This window comes from Anser brachyrhynchus (genome assembly GCF_964034855.1).
Source record: "Anser brachyrhynchus genome assembly, chromosome: 2".
Classification (NCBI taxonomy): Eukaryota; Metazoa; Chordata; class Aves; order Anseriformes; family Anatidae; genus Anser; species Anser brachyrhynchus.
The window spans coordinates 14,713,110-14,734,583 of record NC_137695.1 but is presented as its reverse complement, the minus strand read 5'-3'; the positions used below and the strand labels follow the sequence as shown (position 1 = coordinate 14,734,583).

The window sequence follows — 21,474 nt, the reverse complement described above, 5'->3', positions numbered from 1 at the left end:
GGGAGAAAACAGATAGAAGGCTGTTTTTATTCCTTTTTTCAGTTGCCCAGAGCTCCTATTAAGAGCTAGAGAGTTGCAAGATATCAGACCTGAAGCTAATTACTGCTCAGGGACTGGATGTTACTTGTCCTGGGCATTGAGCCAATGTAATTTTGGGAATAAGTCCCGATTTGGGATAAGAACAAAACACTTCTTTATTATTGAGATCTAAAAGTAAATATATAAGACTTTTCTGTGTCATATAAGTGTTTATAAGTCATTATAAATTCACAGCCAATAACACAATATACTGCTTTTTTGTCACTCTGGAAATAATATCTCCTACGCTGACAATTGTGCAACATATTAAGTTGTCATGAATTGCTTCTCCAAGATCAGCACGTAATAATCCTGTGCTGACTCTTCTGAAAACAAATAAAAATCAAAGATCTTAATCAAAGACTGAGGATAAATATCAGTTAAAGATCTGCAATTGTTTTCTTCAAAGTTTTAATGTATCTTTCTCACTCTTCTTGCTTATTCTCTTTGTCGAGTATATTGGACAGGTGGGTGTGAGTTAAACTGATAAGTGTTTTTTTTTTGTGGACAGGCAAAATATGTGGAGGCTGGAGATTTTTAGGTTTGACAAGCTGTAGTGGCTGGAGTCCAAGCAAGCCTTACAGAGCTGCGTCAGAAGCTGAGTGAGCTGTGTTACATGTGCTCTGCCACAGGACTGGAGGGAGGCTGAGCCTCCTAGGCTTAGGGATGACACTGTAGCTTTGTTTTGTAGCTGTATATGTTCGTGGCTGTTTGGGTGCAGGCACAAATGTAGAGTTTCAGTGATGAGAGAGATTTCTAATTCAATGCCAATTGCTTTTCAGTTTTAGGTGGTGATCTGCAGGCAGTACTAATGTTAACGCTGTATCTTGGTAGCAGGGTAATTTGGTTGCCATGTGAATATAAATCTGCAGGGGAAAAATTGAAAGCCTATTATTGCAGTTTACCAAGTATCCTGTGGTGTTCCTCAGAAAAGATCACAAATTACATTTTTGCATATTAAAAAACCAGCTGCTGCCCTTGAAACCGCAGAATACCCCTACAAGTGCTTTATGTTACACTTGCACTGAATTTTCTGAGAAACCTGAACAGATTCTTTCTGTCTGTATTTCACAGATTACCTGTCTGCTGTTTGATAAATACTTCAACTTTAGATCACAGCTCAGTAACAAAACCAAAGGAAAAAGAAGAGATCCTGGAAAGATGACTCTCTTTTTTATGCTGTCATTTATTAAAATAATTTCTGTAAGGGAATGAGGAGGGATAAGCTCCACCAGCTCTGATGGGCTGGTGTAAGGGCTCTGCAGAACTTCAGTCACTATCATGAAGTTACATTTTTCCATATGAATAGCTGACCTGCAGCTCAAAATCTTAGGGCCCAATTTGTGAAATATAACACATCCTTAAGGTCATTCAGTTTCTTAATGATTAGTGTGGCAATAGTGTCTGTGATCTGAGGAACAGTGAAATGAACACACCTCGATGCAAAGCTGCAGATGATGCTTCAATCTAAGATTAAGGCTTGTAACACCAGCTCACCTGTGAGTTGATGACGATCATGCTTTCTACTGATCTGTGTCATCATGCAAAATTGGTTCACTTTACTGTAGGTTAACCCAACGCTTCCACTGACTGGTACGGTGTTTTTGACTCAGTGACAAATAATTCCCTGCGAGCTGCTAACATCTGGGTTAAATTTGTGCCAGGAGTGCCAAAAATCACAGGCATCCTCACTTGTGGCATTGTTGGCTTGATGCCTCTTTTGGTGGAGAGTGTGGCAGTGCTGTATGAATGTTATGAAATGGTAAGTAAAATAATTTGGTATGGCAATAGCTACTACCATTTGTTTAGATCTGTAATGGTACTACATTTACATCTGTAAAAGATTTTTCATGTATCATATTAAATGATTATCTTGCATTAAATAAGAGTGTACCATAATGTAATTTTTCTGATGTATTTGTGAGAGGGAAAATAAGATTTTGTTATTATTTTTAAAAAGAAGTATTTAACAACAGTTTACATTCTGTCCTGTCTACCTTTGGATCTAATAGAGCAGAGTAAATTCATTTTAGAGTGAAGTATACATGATGCAAAAATATATTAGGGAAAAATCATTTGTGGTGCTCAGTGTCACTGAAGCATTAGAAAAATGCATCAATTTTTGTTTAAGGTTAATAGGACTGTGGTTTTATTCACTCTGTTGCTATACGTACCTCTAGTGGTGCATGTAAAAATGTACACAGAATGGAGAGACACCAGCCTTCTCTGTTACTTGGGGAGGGTTTGAATAGTGTGTTCTCAAGCACCAAAAAGTGGTGTTTAGTAATTAAACGGGAAGGTCAAAAGTAAAAGCATGAGCAGTGATGGGAGATTCACAGCAGAGAGCCGAAGTGCAGAGTAAGATGCTCTGTTTAAGGTGTGCATTGTAGTTCCTGCTTCCATTTTGCATTAGTTGAAGGCAACTGTATCACTTAAGTTTGTTTAAAAAGATTTTGTGGGGATTATGTCTTCATATAATTGTTCACACTACATAATGTTCAGTGAAGGTCACGCTTCTGAAAAACTGATGACAGGTCTTGTTGGCCAGCCTTGTCATCTTCATATTCCAACAGCAGAATGGAAACGTCTTGGGTGCATTTCCTTGCCCTTTGGTGAGAAGCATTAGAACAGCTTTGCTTGGCTTCAGCTTTTTTCCCCCAGCAGTGTGTTCCTCGGGATGAACTGAGGCAGGTTGCAGACCTGAGACCTCTGAGGGACCCACTGTGGTGTATGCTGGGTGTTCCTCTGCCTCCCCAGCTCTTCTGGACTGAAATGTGCCCTGTACTTGATGCCAGGAAGTCAGAAGCAATGCAAGGTCTTTGAGTGTCGGACTCAAAGGGCTCTGCTTGCTGTCCAAGAAAAATGTTTTTCATTCTAAAAGTCTGTTTATACTCTCAGGAGAAAGAAAATTGGGTTTTAGAATGAATTTTTGACCATGCAAAAACAGTAGCATCACAGGGAATGTTGTCCCACATCTCTAGAGTCAGTGGGTCTGGATTCTGGCATGTCTGCTTGGTATCACTGGAGTCCTCTATAAAAACAAAGCAAGGGGCCAGTTGTGATTCTTGGGCTCAAATCTGTTGATCTTTTTTTTTTTTTTTTTTTTTTTTTTCAAATGAAAAGTTCTTTTAAAACGTGGGGTTTGGGAGGGGAAGCTTTCTGGGAGGACAGTTTTCTGCTGAATATTTATGAGTGTCACTTGTGCTGTGCTGTGTCATGAGCGTGCTAGTAGAAAGGAAGGGAAGCATGCTCATCCATAGAGGCCTCACTGTGTCTTCTGTACTCCGTTCTTCTCAAGTCCTTCATAGCTCCCTTGTAGGACACAGCTCTTTGTTAAGGCACTTGCACAGTCCTTTCTTCTTCTGAATTCATTAATTCCAGATTGTAGGGTTTTTGAGTCAGATTTATGATTTGTAAAGAACCTCATAGAAGTCTTCCTTTGATCACAATTCTCCCATGTGCTACAGTTTCCTTTAACTTTTGTACATCTTTTAAGATAAGGGGGAAAGTACATTGATTAATACTACAGAAACCAATGGGAAGGTACCAATTTAAACAATGTTAAAAAAATGTTTTGGCTGGATAATGTTAAAGGTATGGTACTTGAAAAGTTGCTTCTGTTTGCTGGCCTTAGAGTTCCTTTCTGACAAGTGACATAAAGACCTGGCTTTTAGAGTAGACCATGTTCTGCACATCTCAGCTGTTTTAGGGTACTGTAATGAAGAATCATGCTTTATCCCTTCCAACTTTATTCTCATACTCACTGTGACAGAGCACTGGGATGTCGTCATTAACATTCTTTCTCACAAAAATACTTCAGTGGAGAGACGTTTTCTTTTGAAGTAGCTTACTGGCTCCTTACACTAGACATAAAGTACTCTAAAAAGGTAGTGGTAAATCTTGTGGTCTTTTATGCTGCAATTCTGTGATGTTTCAATGACTTGAGCTGAAACTTCTGTGTAGTGGATTTTACATCTTCGAAGGTTTAGTGTTAAAGCAGATGTGGCTATTGTTATTATCCACTGAAATCAGAGTATACAGTTTAGTCCTATTTTGGCTTGAAAACTGTGAAAACTTCTGAGCAGAGAGTGTCCTGAGTTATTTTATTCCCTGTGCTTGGTGCATTCCATTTTTGAGAGACATAACCCCAAATTAATGTGCAGAAGTCTCAAATGGAAACTTTAGTACTAGTTCAGTCATATGTTTTTCCAAATATAAGATTGTGTCCTGGATGCTTAGCTTAAATCATGTTTTAAAATAACAATAGTGTGTAAGAATATACACAATAATGGTGAGAGATTGCTTTCTTCAGTCGTCTTCTTTTCTCTTTCTTGTATTTTAAAGTAATTTGTGTTCTCTTGCTTCATTTTACAAGAGAGAGATGTGGGACGTTCTCTCAGGTGAGGTACTCATTTAACTCTTACCAACTTCTGAGGGAATCTGTTTTTTAGTCACAATTGTAATGTTTGAGGGACATTAATTATGTTTGGTTTTTTTTTTCATTACTGTACATCTAAATGGCTAATTTCTGTTACTAGAAGGAAGCAACCCACCAGAGTAAAAGGGAAGAAGAAGGACATAGGGTGCAGACTGCTGAAATTTATTTTCTAGGTTCAGTGCTGGGGCCATTGATCTACTGGTCCGTGCCTGGAGGATATTGTCTCTGTTTCTCTTCCCAGAGATTACATCAGTTCATTCATACAGGCTGGAGCAGCTGGAGAAATGCCGTCTCTGGTCCTGCTGGTACCAGGAGGGCGGCCTAGGCGAGGGAGGTGCAGCTCTCGCAGGGCCTCCACATCAAGGCCCGCTGCGAGCCCTCGCCGTGCCGGCTTCCCTCCGGTCACCTGTGCTTCCCTCTCCCGGGGTTTCCATGGCAATTGTTTTCCGCTCCTCTTTGATGTGCCTCCTTGAAACTCATAAGGCTTAATCAGACGTTGCTCCTTGCTGTCATTCTTTCAATTTCTTGCTAAACAACTGCGTGGTGGTTTTGTTGTTTTCCACCCACCGAGGCCATACGGGGTAGTTGCTCTGTCATGTCAGGTCGTAGGTGTAGTGAGGATGGTAAGGTTAATTAGTTTGTGTGGCTGCAGGCCTCCTCTCTGGCATGCCCTTGACAGGTGTGCTCTTTTCTTTACCTGGAGTCCCTTTAAATGATGAAAAAATGTATCTTCTGGAAAGAAGAAGTATGGATTGATTTCTTTAAGTATAGGACAGGTCATGAAATTAATGTGTGACACTATCTTTTTCCTTAATTTTAGTGGTGCTTCTGTGGTGGCATTGATAGCCTATAGTCTCCAAGTGTAAAGGGAAGGAAGCGTAATTTCACCAGATTATCTCAGGACTGCTGAAGTATAAAACAACTGTTCTACTCAGCTTAGATTTTGGATCATCCTTGAATCAGCATGAGAACATTGGCAGTGCAAACTTAACTTTCATTGCTTCAAAGGAAGGAAACTTTTCTGATAGAATAAACACTTTTTCAGGCTTGCTCCCTGTAGTGCAGCCCTCAAGCACTATTACAAAAGAAGCAACGGTGTTGGTTTTTCCTATTTGTGTCATGGCAGATGCTATGATGCACGTTGCTCAGAAAGTAGCTGCTACAGCACCCGTCCTTCACCCTATTGTGGTTCTTGTCGCTATCTCAATAGACTTGTGAGTTGGAAAAAAAAAAGTTGTTTTTCTTTTTAACTATTGCCACGAATTATGTCATTTTATCGTTTTCTGTTTTTATCGTGCTTATAATGAATTCTGACCACAAATCTTAAAATCTAGATCTCTCTGAAGTAAGAATTGCAGCAGAGTTTGGTGCACTTTTGGAAAGTTTATACATGTGACACTGAGACTTGCTGAGATTTTGTGCTTAATTTAAATAACGTTTTTTTCTGAAGATTTTATAGAACTTAAGCTAGAGGCCCCTGGGATCATCTGATCTGACCCACGTATGAATCATAAGCCCATAACTTGCATCCAGCTATTCGTAAATCAAGCCTAAATATATATGCAAGACTAGAGCCTGAAGACGTTTGACTGAAGTAATCTTTTAGGAAGGGAAAACATCGAAATATGTTGAGTTCACATTTCTTGGATGTGGAGATGCAGTGCCTAATTATCTTTTTTTTTTTCAAATTCATAATTAAAATGTTTCTGCTTTCATTTTCCACTGCTTTTGTTCTGTTGTGCACTAGATTAGAGAGAACTTTTAGTGCTTTTTCTTCTCCCCCTGTGAAGACGTGTGAACTACAGACAATTCCTAGCTTTCCTTTTTGATCAGCTAAACGTTTTGAACTCTGTAAGATTCTCATTTTAAGGCATTTTCTACAGTCCTCCAGACATTCCTGTAGCTCTGTTCTTTACTCAACTGAACTTTTTCCTTATCCTTTTAAAATCTGCAAACTGAAGCTGTATTCAGTATTTTTTGTCTCAGTAATGCTTTTTAAGATCTTGTGTAGAGATTAGAAATCTTGCCTGGGCTTTAGTCCAACTCTGAAACTGAACTGTTTTACAGCTTGCTTCTTTTTATGGCCATATTTGAATGCAGCTACCGTGGCTTCAGGAACAAAGTTTCTCACAAAGTCCAGGGAGAATCTCATTGTGGTCTTCTGGTGGGTGTCTTGAACTTCAGGGCAGTTACGTATCGAACTGAGTCACAGGCAAAATCTACCTTTTGTTCTTGAAGAGAAAGTGACTTTATTTTGATGTGATAAATCAGAATGCCTGTTATGACAGGTGTTATTTTGGCATGCTACTGAATGAGGAAGAGAATGCAACCTTAAGTTTAATTGCATGTATTTGTAACTCTGGTCTTGCCCAAGTACTCCGAAATTGTATAAATTGTTTTTCAGCATGTGATCTATTAGCTGAATTATACCTGAGACTGACTTTGCTTTGGCTAAGCAAAATGAAGTGTGATCTTAAAAATGACATTTTTAATAGATGATTGTGGTGGTTTTACCCTGCTATACAGCTGAACTCCACCACAACCACTCTCTCACTCCCCCTCCTCAAAGGGAAAGGGGGAGAAAATAGGATGAAATGGGCTCAAGGGTTGAGATAAGGACAGGGAGATCACCCCCCCAATTATGATCACAGGTAAAACAGACTCAGCATAGAGAGATGAATGTAGTTTATTACCTATTACTAACAGACTAGAGCAGTGAGAAACTAAAAGCAAACTAACAATACCTTCCCCCCACCCACCCTTTTCTACCTCTTCCCCCTGAGTGTCACAGGTGAATGGGGAAGGGGGACCATGGTCAGTCCCTGATGCTTTGTCTCTGCTGTTCCTTCCCGGTCCCTCTCTGCCCCTGCTCCCCATGGGGTCCCTCCCACGGGATGCCATCCTTCCCGAACTGAGCCTGCGGGGGCTGCCCACAGGCAGCAGCTCTTCAAGAACTGCTCCCACACGGCTCCGTACCACGGGGTCCATCCCCCAGGAGCAAACTGCTCCAGCACGGGTCCCCCACGGGCGGCAGCTCCCCCCAGACCCCTGCTCCTGCGTGGGCTCCTCTCCACGGGCTGCAGCTCCGGCCCGGGGCCTGCTCCTGCGGGGGCTCTCCATGGGCCGCAGCCTCCTCCAGGCCACATCCACCTGCTCCACCGGGGGCTCCTCCACGGGCTGCAGCGTGGAGATCTGCTCCGTGTGGGACCCATGGGCTGCAGGGGGACAGCCTGCTCCACCAGGGGCCTCTCCACAGGCCGCAGGGGAACTTGTGCTGCGTGCCTGGAGCACCTCCTGCCCTCCTGCTGCACTCACCTTGGGTGTCTGCAGGGCTGCTTCTCGCTCCTCACTCTTCCAGCTGCTGTTATGCAGCAAGGGTGTTGTATTTTTTTTTCCCCTTCCTTCAATCTGCTCTCCCAGAGTCCCGAACAGCATCACTCATGGCTCAGCTCTGGCCAGTGGCGGGTCCCTTTTGGAGCCTTCTGGAGCTGGCTCTGATCTGACATGGGGCAGCAGCTGGGCTTTGCTCACAGGGGTCACCTCTGCAGGCCCCCTGCTACCAAAACCTTGTCATGTAAAGCCAAGACAATGACATAGAGATACATCTCTCTCTCTATATATATCTTTATAGATATATGTGTCTATATAAATATCTGTCTTTATTATAGATATAGATTTATGCATGTGTACGTGTACATTTATAAATAGACACACACCTTTGGTTTGTAATCCTGAGAAGTCAAAAAAAAAAAACCTGAAACTTTCATGGGGCATCACACTGTTTAGGTGTTTCCAGTATGGGAGCTATATTTTAGTCCTTTAGAACTGGGAAAAAAAAAAAATCCGAACTGATTTTTGAACTACAAAGAGATCTAGGAAAATATTTCCTATCTGTGTAACATTTTTGGTGTGATTTTAAGGTCTCAATTATTGTTAGGTGGCTACAGGCTTGACTAATTCCAGTACAGAGGGATAAGAGGTAGGGTTTTTTTTGCTCTAGAATCATAAATTCTTAGGAATCTTGAATATGAGATCTGAACTGCAAATGATACTGTCATAGGGGTTTATGTTCTGGAAGAAAGTAGAGCGTAGCTAATTTTACTCTCAGTGGTGGTCAGGAGGGGTTGATTTATTTGTGGGTTTTCCATCTTGCATTTATTTTAACTGGAACAAAATATACCAAAATCTTGAGGTGCCCAGTGTAGACAAAAGAATGGTACTGGATTGTGTAGTTCTTGGGTATGTTCCAGCATGCAATTAACTTGTTACTGTATCTTAAGTGACTTCACTATTAAAAACATGCCATTAAGGGGAAAAAATGCATTTTTACTCTTTTTTTTTCTTCCCAGATTTAATTAGCTTTACTGAAGCAACTTATGGAAATAAGTATTATCGTTGGCAAAGGCTTTAGTAATGTTTCACTACTTTAATGCCTAATATCTACACTTAAATATTTTAAAAGAATAAATTCTAATAATTTACTATTCTTTGTATTTATTATTGAAGATAATTATTGTAATCTTAAATTCTTTTAATATACTGGGTTGCTCTCTAAATTGTTGTGTCAATTGTTACTTGCTCCATCATTTTTAAAATAAATGAAATCCTTGCAGAAACTCTAAAACCAAAGAATCTGTAATTAAGAAGAATGTCCATTAGTCATGAACAAGTATTTCCTGGAAATAAAATTTATAGTGAAGGATTTTGGATTTGGAGAGACAATGACTTTTTTTTTTTTTCTTAAAAGCATTTTGGAATGCAGAGTAACTGCTAGAAAAAATACTCACTTCAAATCCTTCCTTTGTAAGGCTGTGATGAGTCACAGAGCAGACTGCTAGTAATGGATCAAATCTTTGTACAGATTTTGATGATTGAAATTCTGGCTCTCTCTTGCCTCTCTAAGAGTTGAATATTGCTTGTGTGAGTTTAAATCTCTCTCTATCGTCAGCTATTCCATTACAAAATGGGTAAAGCATTCATATTGTGGCTGTTTTTCGTGAATGCTTTTCAAATGCTAGAAAGCATTACTAAGATGACTAAAGCAGTATGACTCGAGGATGGAGATAACTTTCGGATGGATAATGTCCTTTGATGACACGTTAGTAACTTCACATGCTGATAGCATTTGATCTCTTATGGCACTGTTTATAATGACAGATGTGTAAGAATTTGTTGCCAGATTCAAAGAGGCATTTATTTTCAAGCTGTACAGTAAATTAAGACATCTAAGGTCAACTAGCGACTGAAGTCTTCCTTGTATGTTGTGAAACTGTATCTGCTTTAATCTCCCAATATGGCAGCAGTGATGGCTTGGAGAAGTACGGTCCTGCTGGTGGCCTGTGGGGTGCTCGGATTTGCCTCGTGCTCTTCCTGGGAGGAGCAGGGAGTGGTGGAGTTGCAGGCACACACCACACAGCCAGGGCTTTTCAAGCCCCCAGGAGCTGTGCCGTTCCTCAAAGGGAGCAGGGAGACAGCCTCTTTTAGCAGCACTTCTTCTGGCCTTCTTCAGTCTTCTTCTGGCCACCTTGCACTGGGTGACCAACCCTAGATAGGTTATTCTCCTCTAATTTTTGTGAGGGCACTTGAAGGAAAAACAGGCAGATATGTTTGGCTGCTCTTTTGGGGGAGGGCATGAAAGAAGGGTCTTGGACAAAAGAAGACACATACTCTGAAGGGTTCAGGATGGATGGTCTGGGGCCCGTGGGGTGGGATGGAGCCATGGTGCTGCCTGGAAGCAGCGAGCTGCCTCTCCCAGGCTGGTTCCGAATCCTTGCTCTGGCCTCTGCAGCTGCTGAGGTGGGATCTTGCTGGCCTTCTTTCAGCTTCTGCCAGAATAACAGTTCATGCTTTTTTTTAGAAAGATTTTAAGTCCTCCATTGTTTCACTGCTTCTGCATAATAGTCTTTTATAACACAGGAATCTCAAATAGTTGCAACTTGACTGCAAGATGTGGCAATTGGTTTTCTTTCTTTTCAGCCCTGCAAGCAGACTGTAAACCCGTACCAGGCTGTTATTACTCCCCAAGCAGACAATTTTCTAGGCATGAAGGAGAGGAATGTTCGCCTCTTTGGGGGCAGTGTTTTGACAGTTGAGTTCAGCTGTATTTTTACCAGTCCTGTTTTGTTGACTGAATTTGCCTTGCTGTACTTTAAAAGATTTCATAGAAAAACTGTCTGTAATCATTTAAAAAAATGCACTTTTTAATGGTAATGTATTGTGCTGTTTGATGAAAGATTAATAGGATGATAAAAAGCAATATATTTTGCTGTTTTAAAATACTGATTACTCTTTGCTTAACGATTTGCATCTTGAATTGAGCTTAATGGAAAAACTATCCTGAAATGAAAAACAATCTTCACCAGCGCTATCTGTCACGCTGGGTAATTTTTCTTCTTCATCTCCATGTCTAGATAAGCTGCAGCAAGTAACAAGAGAATGCTCTTTCCAATTCCCAGTCCTTCCAATTCAGAACTTCTAGTAGAATGGCCTACTTAAAATCTTCTCCAAGCTTGGCTGTGAAGTGTGGTTTCTCAGAGAATCAAAATGACTTTCCCTGGAAATCTCTTTTCCCCCTCTCCTTTGTGGCTTTGATAATAATAATAAGCCCCCTTTCTAACTGAAGAGTTGTTTGTTTGGATTTCTAGGTTCTTCCTAGTAAGCAGGAAGGCCAGTATTTACTCCAAAAGTGATCTCCAAATACCAGCAGCATGTCAGGCTGCTCATCAGGGCTACCAAGATGGTGAAGGGTCTGGAGGGGAAGGCGTATGAGGAGTGGCTGAGGGCCCTGGGTTTGCTCAGCCCAGAGCAGAGCAGGCTGAGGGGAGGCCTCATGGCGGCCTGCAGCTCCCTCACGAGGGGAGCGGAGGGGCAGGCGCTGAGCTCTGCTCTCTGGGGACAGCGACAGGACCCGAGGGGACGGCATGGAGCTGGGACAGGGGAGGGTCAGGCTGGGTGCTAGGGAAAGGCTCTGCACCGAGAGGTGGTTGGGCACTGGGACAGGCTCCCCAGCGCAGTGGTCATGGCACCGAGCTGCCGGAGTTCAAGGAGCATTTGGACAATTCTCTCAGACATAGGGTCTGGTTTTGGGGTGGTCCTTTGGGGACCCAGGAGTTGGACTCGATGATCCTCGTGGGTCCCTTCCAACTTGGGATATGACTATGATCACATGGGCTGCAGAATACAGGGAGATGGAAAGGAAACCAGGAGAGCATAAAGGCTGTGCTTGGTTCTCAGTTTTTGTGAGTTTTCACAGAGATGGAGGGGAGACAGAAATGTAGAAAGCCTGGGTGAATCACCAAAGATAAACTTATCAATGCCCATAGGTAGTTTTGCATAAATGGCCTGTATCAAATGCGAGAGAAGGTGTATCTGGAGATCAAGGGAATGTAAAAGAACTAAGGTTGAAGCAGTTACACTGGGAGAGCAAGAAAAAAGATAAAAAGCTGTGTGCTGTTTTTTAGCACCATGCTTTCAAGTGGATGCAAGCATTCGAGGGTTTTGAAGAATTGGTATCAGAGTGGAGTTTTGGAACAAGTAAATTCAAGGCATTTCAATCTTACTAGGGAAAATAACATTTCTCAAAGTTCATATATGCTGTGATAGATTCGTATCTTCAATCTGTTTTGAGGACTTTTTTTAGAAGTTACAGCAAGAAGTATGTTCACCTGTGAAGTGTCACAAAAGTTCTAAGCTTTAGTAATCTTGACCATTTAAAACAGTCTGGGCTAGACTTAACTCGTTTACATTTAGCTTCAATATCTACTAATGTAATCACATCTAATCATGGAAACCCATCTATCTACAGAGGGCTGCATATTTGTTTTATAATACTTCATGCTTCTGTAATTACATATAACAAGCTGTATTCCTGCGCTTAGCAGTGGCTTCAGGATATGGAAGAAGAAACTAATGGAAAATGGATAATTCCCAACTTCTTGTGTACAGGCTTCGCAAGTTGCTTTATCTGTTTTCATCCAAAAGCAAAGCAGCCCTTAGAACCCAAGTCTAATCCCAAAGCTGTGTTAATGCAAAGCATTTGCATACCAAAAAGAGCTACTTGTGTGAAGGGTAATAAAAAAAAAAAAGGACTTCAAGATTAATGTTGTTTTACAATAATGTAAAATTGGTCTTCTTAAAAATAAGAAAACCTGAGCATACTGCTGGATAATCATAAATGTTTTAATGTGCTATTTTTTTATTTGTTTCTTTCCAGATTTGAACATGGAATTCAACCCATCAGATCATCCACGGGCCAGTACGATATTTCTCAGTAAATCTCAAACAGATGGTAGGTTACTGAATTTATTACAGTATTCACTACTGCAGTTATCTATGAAGTCTTTGTCAGAATGCATGTGATAGCTACTTAATATATAATTTCCCTCCCCCAAAAAGAGGCTTTTATAGGCATCAGATTAGAGTTGAAAGAAGCCAAACCTTTAGTTAATTATTTTGTCATACTCAGCAGTAGAAGATACAGATTTGAGTCCTGTCATGCTGAAATTATAAGATCCTGATAGTCATTGTATCAAAACTACAAATATAGGTAAGGCTTAATATATTTTAAAAAAGTATCTGTGCAACTGTTTGTTTTTTCTGTTTTTGTTTTCTTTTCTTCTAACATGCTGAACAACAAACAGGCCAAGCTTCTTGGAAATAAGATTTAGAAGTATTTTCCTGAAAAATGACAGTTTACATTAGCTTAGAAGACAGTCCAAAGTTTCCTCTGATATAGCTGATACTGTAAATGAGTTCAGTACTAAATTTTAATAACAAAACAACCCTCTTCCCACCCAAACGTTCTGTCTTTTTCTCTCATTATGGATTTGATGTAATCATATATTTGTCTGGAGTATTTTTTTTATTATTTTTTATTCATAGACAAAATAATCTCTCTGGAATTTACATCTGTTAAGCAGGCCTCTTGATAGACTTAGTAGAATAGAAGCCATTTACTCGGGCTCTTTCATTCCCTGTTGGACATGTATGACATGTTGTTTTAGAAGTAGATGAGAATAATTGATGCAAAACACATTATTTTCTACCAAGACTTTCAAAGCAATTTCTACATTGTAATTCTGACTGTATGAATTCTTTGTCCTTCTTTCTGTTGCCTATAAATGCCATTTCTGATTTACATAGTAAATTGCAGTGTCAAGGACATCACTTTAAAAAGAAAATGTAGTTTTCAGATACTGTATATTTCTTGCTAATTTTTTGAGCTTGACTAGTACAAAGAGGATACATTTAGGCCCTGATTGAAGAGTTGATTATGTGAGTACATCTTTTGCCCTTCAGATTGTCCTGAATTCAGCCCTAGTTCTGTCAATGCCTTATTATGTAGTTTTGGATGTGATTTACCATCTTGGTCTGCTTTGGTAGTCTGTGAAATGAGTATGATGATATTTCCATAGTATACCGTGTTGTCAAGATCGATGTCTATTTTATAGTGTTTTGAGATTGTATAATCCCATATGGATGCTACATGTTTCTCATTGCAGTTTGTTGGAAAAGAAAAATGAAAAAACAATTCCAGGTCCACCAACTTAAATTATGACCGTACCTGGTGATTATTCTGACTTGTAGTAATAGCGTTTAATTTACTGCAAGATGGAGTTAGCTGTAAGAATTTTTTAATATGACAGTTTACACCCGTGCTAGGGTTGGCCTATGAAACCTTGTTCTATCTTAAGTAATATGAATATCTTACGTGGTTTTGAGTGAGAATAATGAATTTATTGAAAAAATGCAGAAACTTTTTCAACAAGGGTATAAGATCTGTTCAACTATCCTTGATCAAGGTGATAAAAATGCAAAGGCTTGTACAAAATAAATATTCTGCAAACAGTTAACTACTGATGTATTGCCAAAAATCATCCCATTCTGGTGGGACAACTCACTATCATAAGCATTTTGGCATTTTGCTTGGCTGTACTCTGGGCCTGTCATGGAAATAAGTGAGCTGATAGGAGTTACCATACTGTTCATAGATGTTGCCTAACACCCCAGAGTGTGTAGGTTTGTATTTTGACAGCCTGCTGTAGAGCCTAGGGGATCCCCAAGGTGCCTGAAGTTAGTGTGGGAGAGCTGACCTGGCAATGCTGGAAACACCTAACCTGGACATGTAACTACTTCTCTCCATTACATAAATAGTGTTGGGCTGTCCTGACAGTAAACAGTAAATGAAAATATATTTATAGACAACAACTGCAGATGTTTAAGATACATATCGGAGAGCTGAGGAATATCAAGACTCGGGGTTTCATCCAGGATCCAGCTGTGGCTCTTGAGTGTCCATTACATATTTCTATAGTGGGAAAGGGCCAGTCCACAACTACAGGCAAGAGTAATGTGGCAAGGTTTCCGTCAGGCAGCTTCACATCTGGCTTTCTGGTAACCCACATTCGGCTTTCTAGTAACCTTGTATGCTTACAGCCTCACTGGTAAGCTTGTTGTACTGCCCTAGTACAGGAGCTGCACTCTGAGCTGCTTGTGAGCAATATGTGAGTGAAGAGCAATAAGTTCACTACCCCAAATACAGTGAAACGGGACGTGGCATCTCTGGATGTTACATGGTCTGAATTTCCCATTGTTCTGTGCAGCTTAGATGCCGTGCTAAGGGCCTGGACCTGTCCTGTCCCTCACAGTCAGTACTCTGCCTGCACCCTTAATTACCTGAGAGTTCAGTGACTCTGAAGAGGAGTTGAAGACACAATAAATATTAATTTGATACCTAACTAGAATAGCTTTTAAAATGCTTCCAGCTCTTTGTAGGAATTTACTAGGTGCTAAATCTTACATGAGTGATTCTCCCTGTTTAGGGAGATAGTAGAGAATCACCTTTTATTTCTTTAACTTGTGTGAGTACTTTATGCAAGTTCTTGTTTGTTTGGTGAATTTGGCCTGTAAACAAGATGAGCTAGGTGACTGAAAAGCCATGCACTGTTCAGTCCATGGTTGTGGTTAAGCCAGGGTTTCCAAACCTTAGCATTCCAATAATGTCACTTCCTTTCCTTGTAATAGCAAGAGGACAGTGTTTGCTCTTTCAGGGTGCTGGTAATGGTCTTTCCTATATGTGGGTTACGGCTGTCCTGTTTTCCTAACTTATATTAGGCCTTACACATTGAATTTATTGGCTAAATTTTGCAATATCAGTGTAACAATTGGCTTTAGACAAATAACATTCTGAAATTATATTTATACAGTGGATAGGAGTGAACTAGGCTGCATTTTGTTTTTATTGTTAAGCAGGATGAGTCTCCTGTTTCTCAGACAAGACAAAATAAAATGATCTGCAAACAAAATGAGAGACATCTTCATTGATGTTATCCTGGAGGATTTAGTCTTCTGTTCTGGTGTGGGTAGCATTGAGGTTGTCTATAGAAATTGCACAAATGAGACTTCTACTACATCTCAATGAAAAATGCATTCATGCATCCTCACACATATATATATATGTATGTGTGTGTGTGTGTGTGTTTCCTCACTCCCTTTTATTTCAGGATATGTTTTCCTATGATAGCAAAATTTCAATAATAACAAAAGAAAATGCCTGCAGAAATGAGAAATGAAGGAAAATAAGAAAATTTGGCAGTATCTCAGTCTCCACTTGAAGAATTTCATTCCGACTTTCAAGTTTTAAAATATTAGAAAGAAAATACAAGCTTTTTTCATGAAATTGTTTAAACTGTGACTCTAAATCTGTTCAGCATCATTACTTCCAAAACCCATCACTGAAAGTCAAAAGCCTGGAGTTGTAGTTAGGAGTTTATGCTACGAAATTATGGTTAATTATAAAGCCACAGTCTGGTCTGCTGAAGACCACGTGAGCATTAGAAAGCATCTCTAAATGCACCAAAGCCAAGTAACAGAGAATTACCTGTTTACAACAACAATTCTAGTGCAAGCCTGGCAGAAGTGTCTTCCTGCCTTTTTGCAACAGTTGTCTGTCCTTTTTCTAAAGGGAGGGTTGTGATCACAAAAGAGAGCAGTTGTGACAAAATGGGTTTCTGCTCTGCCCTATTTCCCATCAGCGTATGTTCTGGAAAGAGTTGAGCCCTACGCCATGGCAGAATGGTCCAGAAGCACGAAAGCACAGCTGCCTTCTTGTAGTCCCTCACTGAACAATCCAGGCTAACTGAATTTCTGTTATATGGGAAGAATAAGGGAAAGAAGGTCAAGGTGGTGCTCGGAAGAATGTGCAGCACAAGCAGTGTTTGAACAGGGAGAAGTGAGGGGTCTGTATAAATACAGTGATACATTCTTCTGGAGACAGGAAATAGCAATGGCAATGAGCTGTTAGAGATATTCTCGCTTTGGTAAATAGATAATTGCACTTTTATAGGGAATCGAATAATATAATGGGTACAAGAAAAAAATGTGGAAGATAAAGACTAAGGTAGGGGAAAAAAGGTGATTAAAAGTTGGGATTTGGAGTTCATATGCAGGCTGTGTTTATAGAATTTTGTCCATAATAATTCTGTGTATGCTAAAATTGTGATTGTTGTCTGTTAACTGTGAAATTTTGAACACAGTTAAGTATCTAATAGCTGTTAATTTTCACCTATGTACTCTATGAGGTCTACATGCAGTTTATCAGAGATGTTTACTGCCTGTATATTGCAATATGCAATACTAGACAAACACTTGCTCTATTCTTAGAAGTGAGTACCTATCATCATTTTGCTGTTTCCCTGGAGGTTACTTATGTCCCTTGCTGGTTATAAATGCAGTGTATGGAACTTAAGTGTAGTGCAGTGTTTTAGCAGGATTTCAAGCAGTTTAACTATTTGCTAGACAATCTGAATTTTCGTGCTCCTCCTGTTTAATTCTGTTTCTTATACAATGTCCGTAATTGTGGATCTGAGCATGTACTAAGTGACATGGCTAACATCTTGTCATGTGTGATTCTCCTTTCTGCTCCCTGGGAGGAAAATTATGTAAGGATTTTTTCAAGTTTTTTCTTATTTTCTTTTCATTTTATGTCTGCATTAAACACAATTATTTCACAGTATCCACACATAAAACCTTGTTTATGTGAGATTGCTTGCTTCTAAAAAATCACGAATAATGGCTTCTCATCCAACAGGGAATGGACAGGCTAGCCTGTCGTTGCGACATTGCTCTTATTTTGCTAAGTGCATTGGGTTGCATAGCTTTCAACTCATAGTGCACCCAAGTGCATTTAATCATCTACAGCATGAAACCATTATTACTTTAATCCTGCAGTTTGATTTACGTATTAGTTGCCTCCAGACTTGTATCCTAAATGCTGTGGTATTTTCACTGGAACAGAGCTCTATGGGTTCTCTATGGGGTGAGCTAATTGGGAAAGTGCTTAAAAAAAATTAAGTAGAGTATATTTAATCAGCTGTGATAAGTATTTGCCTGACAATTAAGACTCTATACATCTGTCTCCCTTGTTGCTGCTGTTTACTTTGTGAATATTTTGGCTAATAACTGTGGCTTTGACTTGCAACCCTTGCTTGTGGTGACTAGTTCTTACCCACCAATGTAATACGCTTCCATTGTTATATCGACATAAGTAATAGTTTCAGGCTTGCACCTTACCCTTATAGAAGCCAGTGGTGTACTGCATCTGGTTTCAAGGCTCTTCAGTGGGAGTTAGTGCACAGTAAGCTACAATGAGAATTCGCTAACTTCATGGTGTAGCTGTTTAGGTGCTTTCATGGCTGCAAGGTAGTGTAGGCTGCTTTGCAGCAAGGTGCCTCGCACAAAGGCACCGGTGATGCCCACACAGATCTCTGGTGAAGGGTGGTGAAGGATCTGTTGCTAACCTGGACTGTAGCTTACTGCATATTAACTTCCCCACGCGGACCAACGCCTAGTGAGGTACCCAAAAGGATGAGAATTTTAATCCATCACCACACTAGTGAGCGTAAATGCCTTTGAACATACAGATACATGTTTTTCTCAATTTGATGTGTGTGTACTTGGTTAGTGCAAAAGCAATAACAATGTTACACGTAGATAGCCTCCTGTTCTTTATATTATGAATGGTTTATAAGAAGCTTAATCAGGAAAAATAGTCATGTAATATTTCTATCATATTTTGTGTTTTTTGCAGTGAGAGAAAAACGCAAGAGTCTCTATATAAACCACGTAAGTGAAAATGCCTCGCTATGCAGCTTTCTCCTTGTTGTCTATATTATACAGTAAATAAGAGTTTTCACACGTTATTTCCGTATTGGTGAGAGGGCGCTGGTGCTTCAAATGTCTGTTCTGCATCAGGATCCAGAAGTATAGGTGTCACCTACTGAGCTAGCAGAATGGGTCTGTTGGTTTGAGGACAGTGTCATTCTTACAGCCAGTGTCCGTAGGTTAACTGCTACTTGGGATGAAGAGCAGCAAACATCAGTATGGCTATGAAAATTACTACCAAAAAACAATCAAAACTTTAAATTGCATTTGTATGTACGTTTGCTGTTGGCAGAAAGTCTGTAGCATTTCCTATTTACACAGAAGTCTTGAAATGCCTGACCAGAGTTGATGCAATGTAAATGTGTATTTGTCATGTGGTGCGTGCTGAGTACGAGGATGGGGTTTTGATACACTTCTGTACCCTGGGCATTTCTCAGTTCAGTCCTCTTCTGTTAGAATTGAATTCCCAGGGAAGCTGAGAGCAAGTCTCCTGTAGCCTGCTTTGGGTGCAGGATCAGGCTCTTTGCCACTGCTTGTACTACCAAAGCACCTGGAACCAGCGTGGGTCTCCAAAAGTTAAGCCTTGTTCTGGACTCATGCCCCAGTAAAATTGGGGAGGGAGAGAGCTGATTGTTTCTCAAATGGTGTTTGCCTTTAGGGTGAAATGGGGAAGAGTTCTCAAACTTCTCTCTATCTGGAAATGCAGTCCATTTCATGAATCATTTTTAAGCTGGTAAAGCTGCTGAAAGCAGCAGATTTGGTTTATAGCCTCTACTCTCCCTCCCTTTGTGCTGGTGCTAATGTCTGTGTAGCTATGACTAAACTGGATTAGGGCATGCGTGCAGGTAGATTCAGCACAGCTAAAAGTGAAAATGGATTTTGTTCCTAAATGTGATTTACTTCAATGCTTGCACCTGCACAAAGGGAGGGTGGCACAGAGGCAGGAACGAGCAGCTGAGTAGAGTGAAAAAGCAGGACTGCTTCAGTTCTTAGCAGAACTGGTTTCTGACACTTCAAAAGCAAGCTGAGATTTTCACAGTTTCCCAAGAGTTAAGATTTTGAGAAAGTCACGGAATACCACGACGTTTATTCAATTGGTAGGGCTGGCTGCACCAGGTCAGCAGATGTTCTCTGTGCTTCCCAGCCTCTATTCCTCTGTAAAACAGTCTGATTGTTTGCAGTGCGTGTGAGGGTAGTTTGCATTGCCGTTGTATTGTTATAAAATTGTAAAGTTAATATGCTGGGTCCCTGTAAAATTAATAATGTGAGCTTGGAGAGTTCAGAGCAAAAATAGGAATACACAGGCACTGCAAATCAAGGTATCAACAGAGTTTCTGTGTCAGGCCACCTCGCCGCATGGGTGAAATTCTCACGTGTCCCAGAATCTTTTCATGCCACGTGAAAGATGTGTTCTGCATCAGGCAGACTGGGAATGGATTCCTATGGCAGATCGAACAGAAATGGCTGTTACAAATTCTCCTGTAAGCACATTACTGCAAACCCTGGTAGAAAACATTTTTAGGCAGCACTGGACTTGTTGCAGAAAGGAGAAGGATGATCATATCACTGAGGAGTTGTGCTCTTGGGGCTGGATGTAGCAGCTTGTGCAGTTGATACCCTAAGCAATATACCCTTTCCTATTTTCCTTTTTTCAAGTGTCATTTAGAGTGTTAGCTAAGGATGCAGAGATGTAAACTTTCCTCAGTCTGGTTTACAACTAAAATCTGATTTCTTTGTACTTACAAAGTATCTCTTTTGAATTACAAATCTTAAAAAATAAAAATAAAAAAATAAAAAATAAAAACAACCTTATGATGCTCAGGTCCTTACTATAGTTTGATGTATGTGTCCTTACAAGTTAATTAAGTTTTTAGCCAATATTCAAAGATAATCTCAATATTTTCAACTGTGGCCCGTGATATACAAGTTAGTGAGATGTTCTGAGATATGGTTGACTTGAGCACACCTGTGAGTGTTCATTCAGCACCTCCTAAGAACTGGGTCTGCTACAGTTGATGCAGAAGCTGGTGATCATTTTTGAAGTGGTTGCTGTGGCATTCCCTACATGAGGTCTTAGCCTCAAGTGGTTTGTAGACTGCAGGGAGCTGTTGTAATTTCCCTAGACTGCCTTGTTTGAAGAAATGCAAGGAAATAGTTAGATTTAACAGTTGTATGTGATAAATCTTGGCTAGTATTTATGTGGTAAGTGAATTTACAGTATGCTCTCTTGGTTGATCATTTCTTTTTCACCATTTTTCATTGTGTGCTAGGTGCATTTCTAACAGGAGCTATTGATACTCATCTCTTTCCTTGTTGGTGCTCAGTCCCCACATCTGCTCTGAAGGAATCAAGCCAGAGACATAAATTTTGGAGTGTTGTTTTCTCTTTCTTTTACGAGAACTCCTCACCATCATACAGCACTCTTCACTTTTGTGTTTTTCCATAACGTCATCTTTTTTTTTTTTCTTTTGTAAGTCTGCATGTACTTATTCTCCTTTTGTATCAAATGATCAGGAATGTTTTTATAACACTTCTATTTTTTTTATCTTTTTGTGAAATATTACTTATTTTGCAGGAAGAGTTGAACATCTCCCAGCTAATCAATGTGGTTAGCAAGAGGAGTATGAAGAAATGTTGTGCTTTTTCTTTTTTTTAACTGCTTGTCTAGGCCTGTGTAATAACAGATGAGAATAGTAACTTACACAAATACAGTTTTAATTTGTTACCCAGGAAAAATGGGAAATAAATTAAAGTTGACTCTCTGATCATATGTAACAATTTGTGGCAGTTTCTGGAAT

General features: G+C 40.1%; 1 protein-coding gene across 4 annotated transcripts in view; it reads left to right on the top strand.

The window, feature by feature from the left end:
- The window catches only part of CCNY (cyclin Y), a 126,052-nt gene that overhangs the window by 63,992 nt on the left and 40,586 nt on the right, over positions 1-21,474 (top strand). For 3 of the 4 annotated variants that reach the window (XM_080580888.1, XM_080580890.1, XM_080580889.1), the window contains exons 2-3: positions 12,729-12,803; positions 18,603-18,637. In XM_080580888.1, the coding sequence (XP_080437014.1) occupies positions 12,729-12,803; positions 18,603-18,637 (110 nt within the window). The remainder of the gene's footprint in view (positions 1-12,728; positions 12,804-18,602; positions 18,638-21,474) is intronic. The other variant, XM_080580891.1, reaches the window with a different exon arrangement.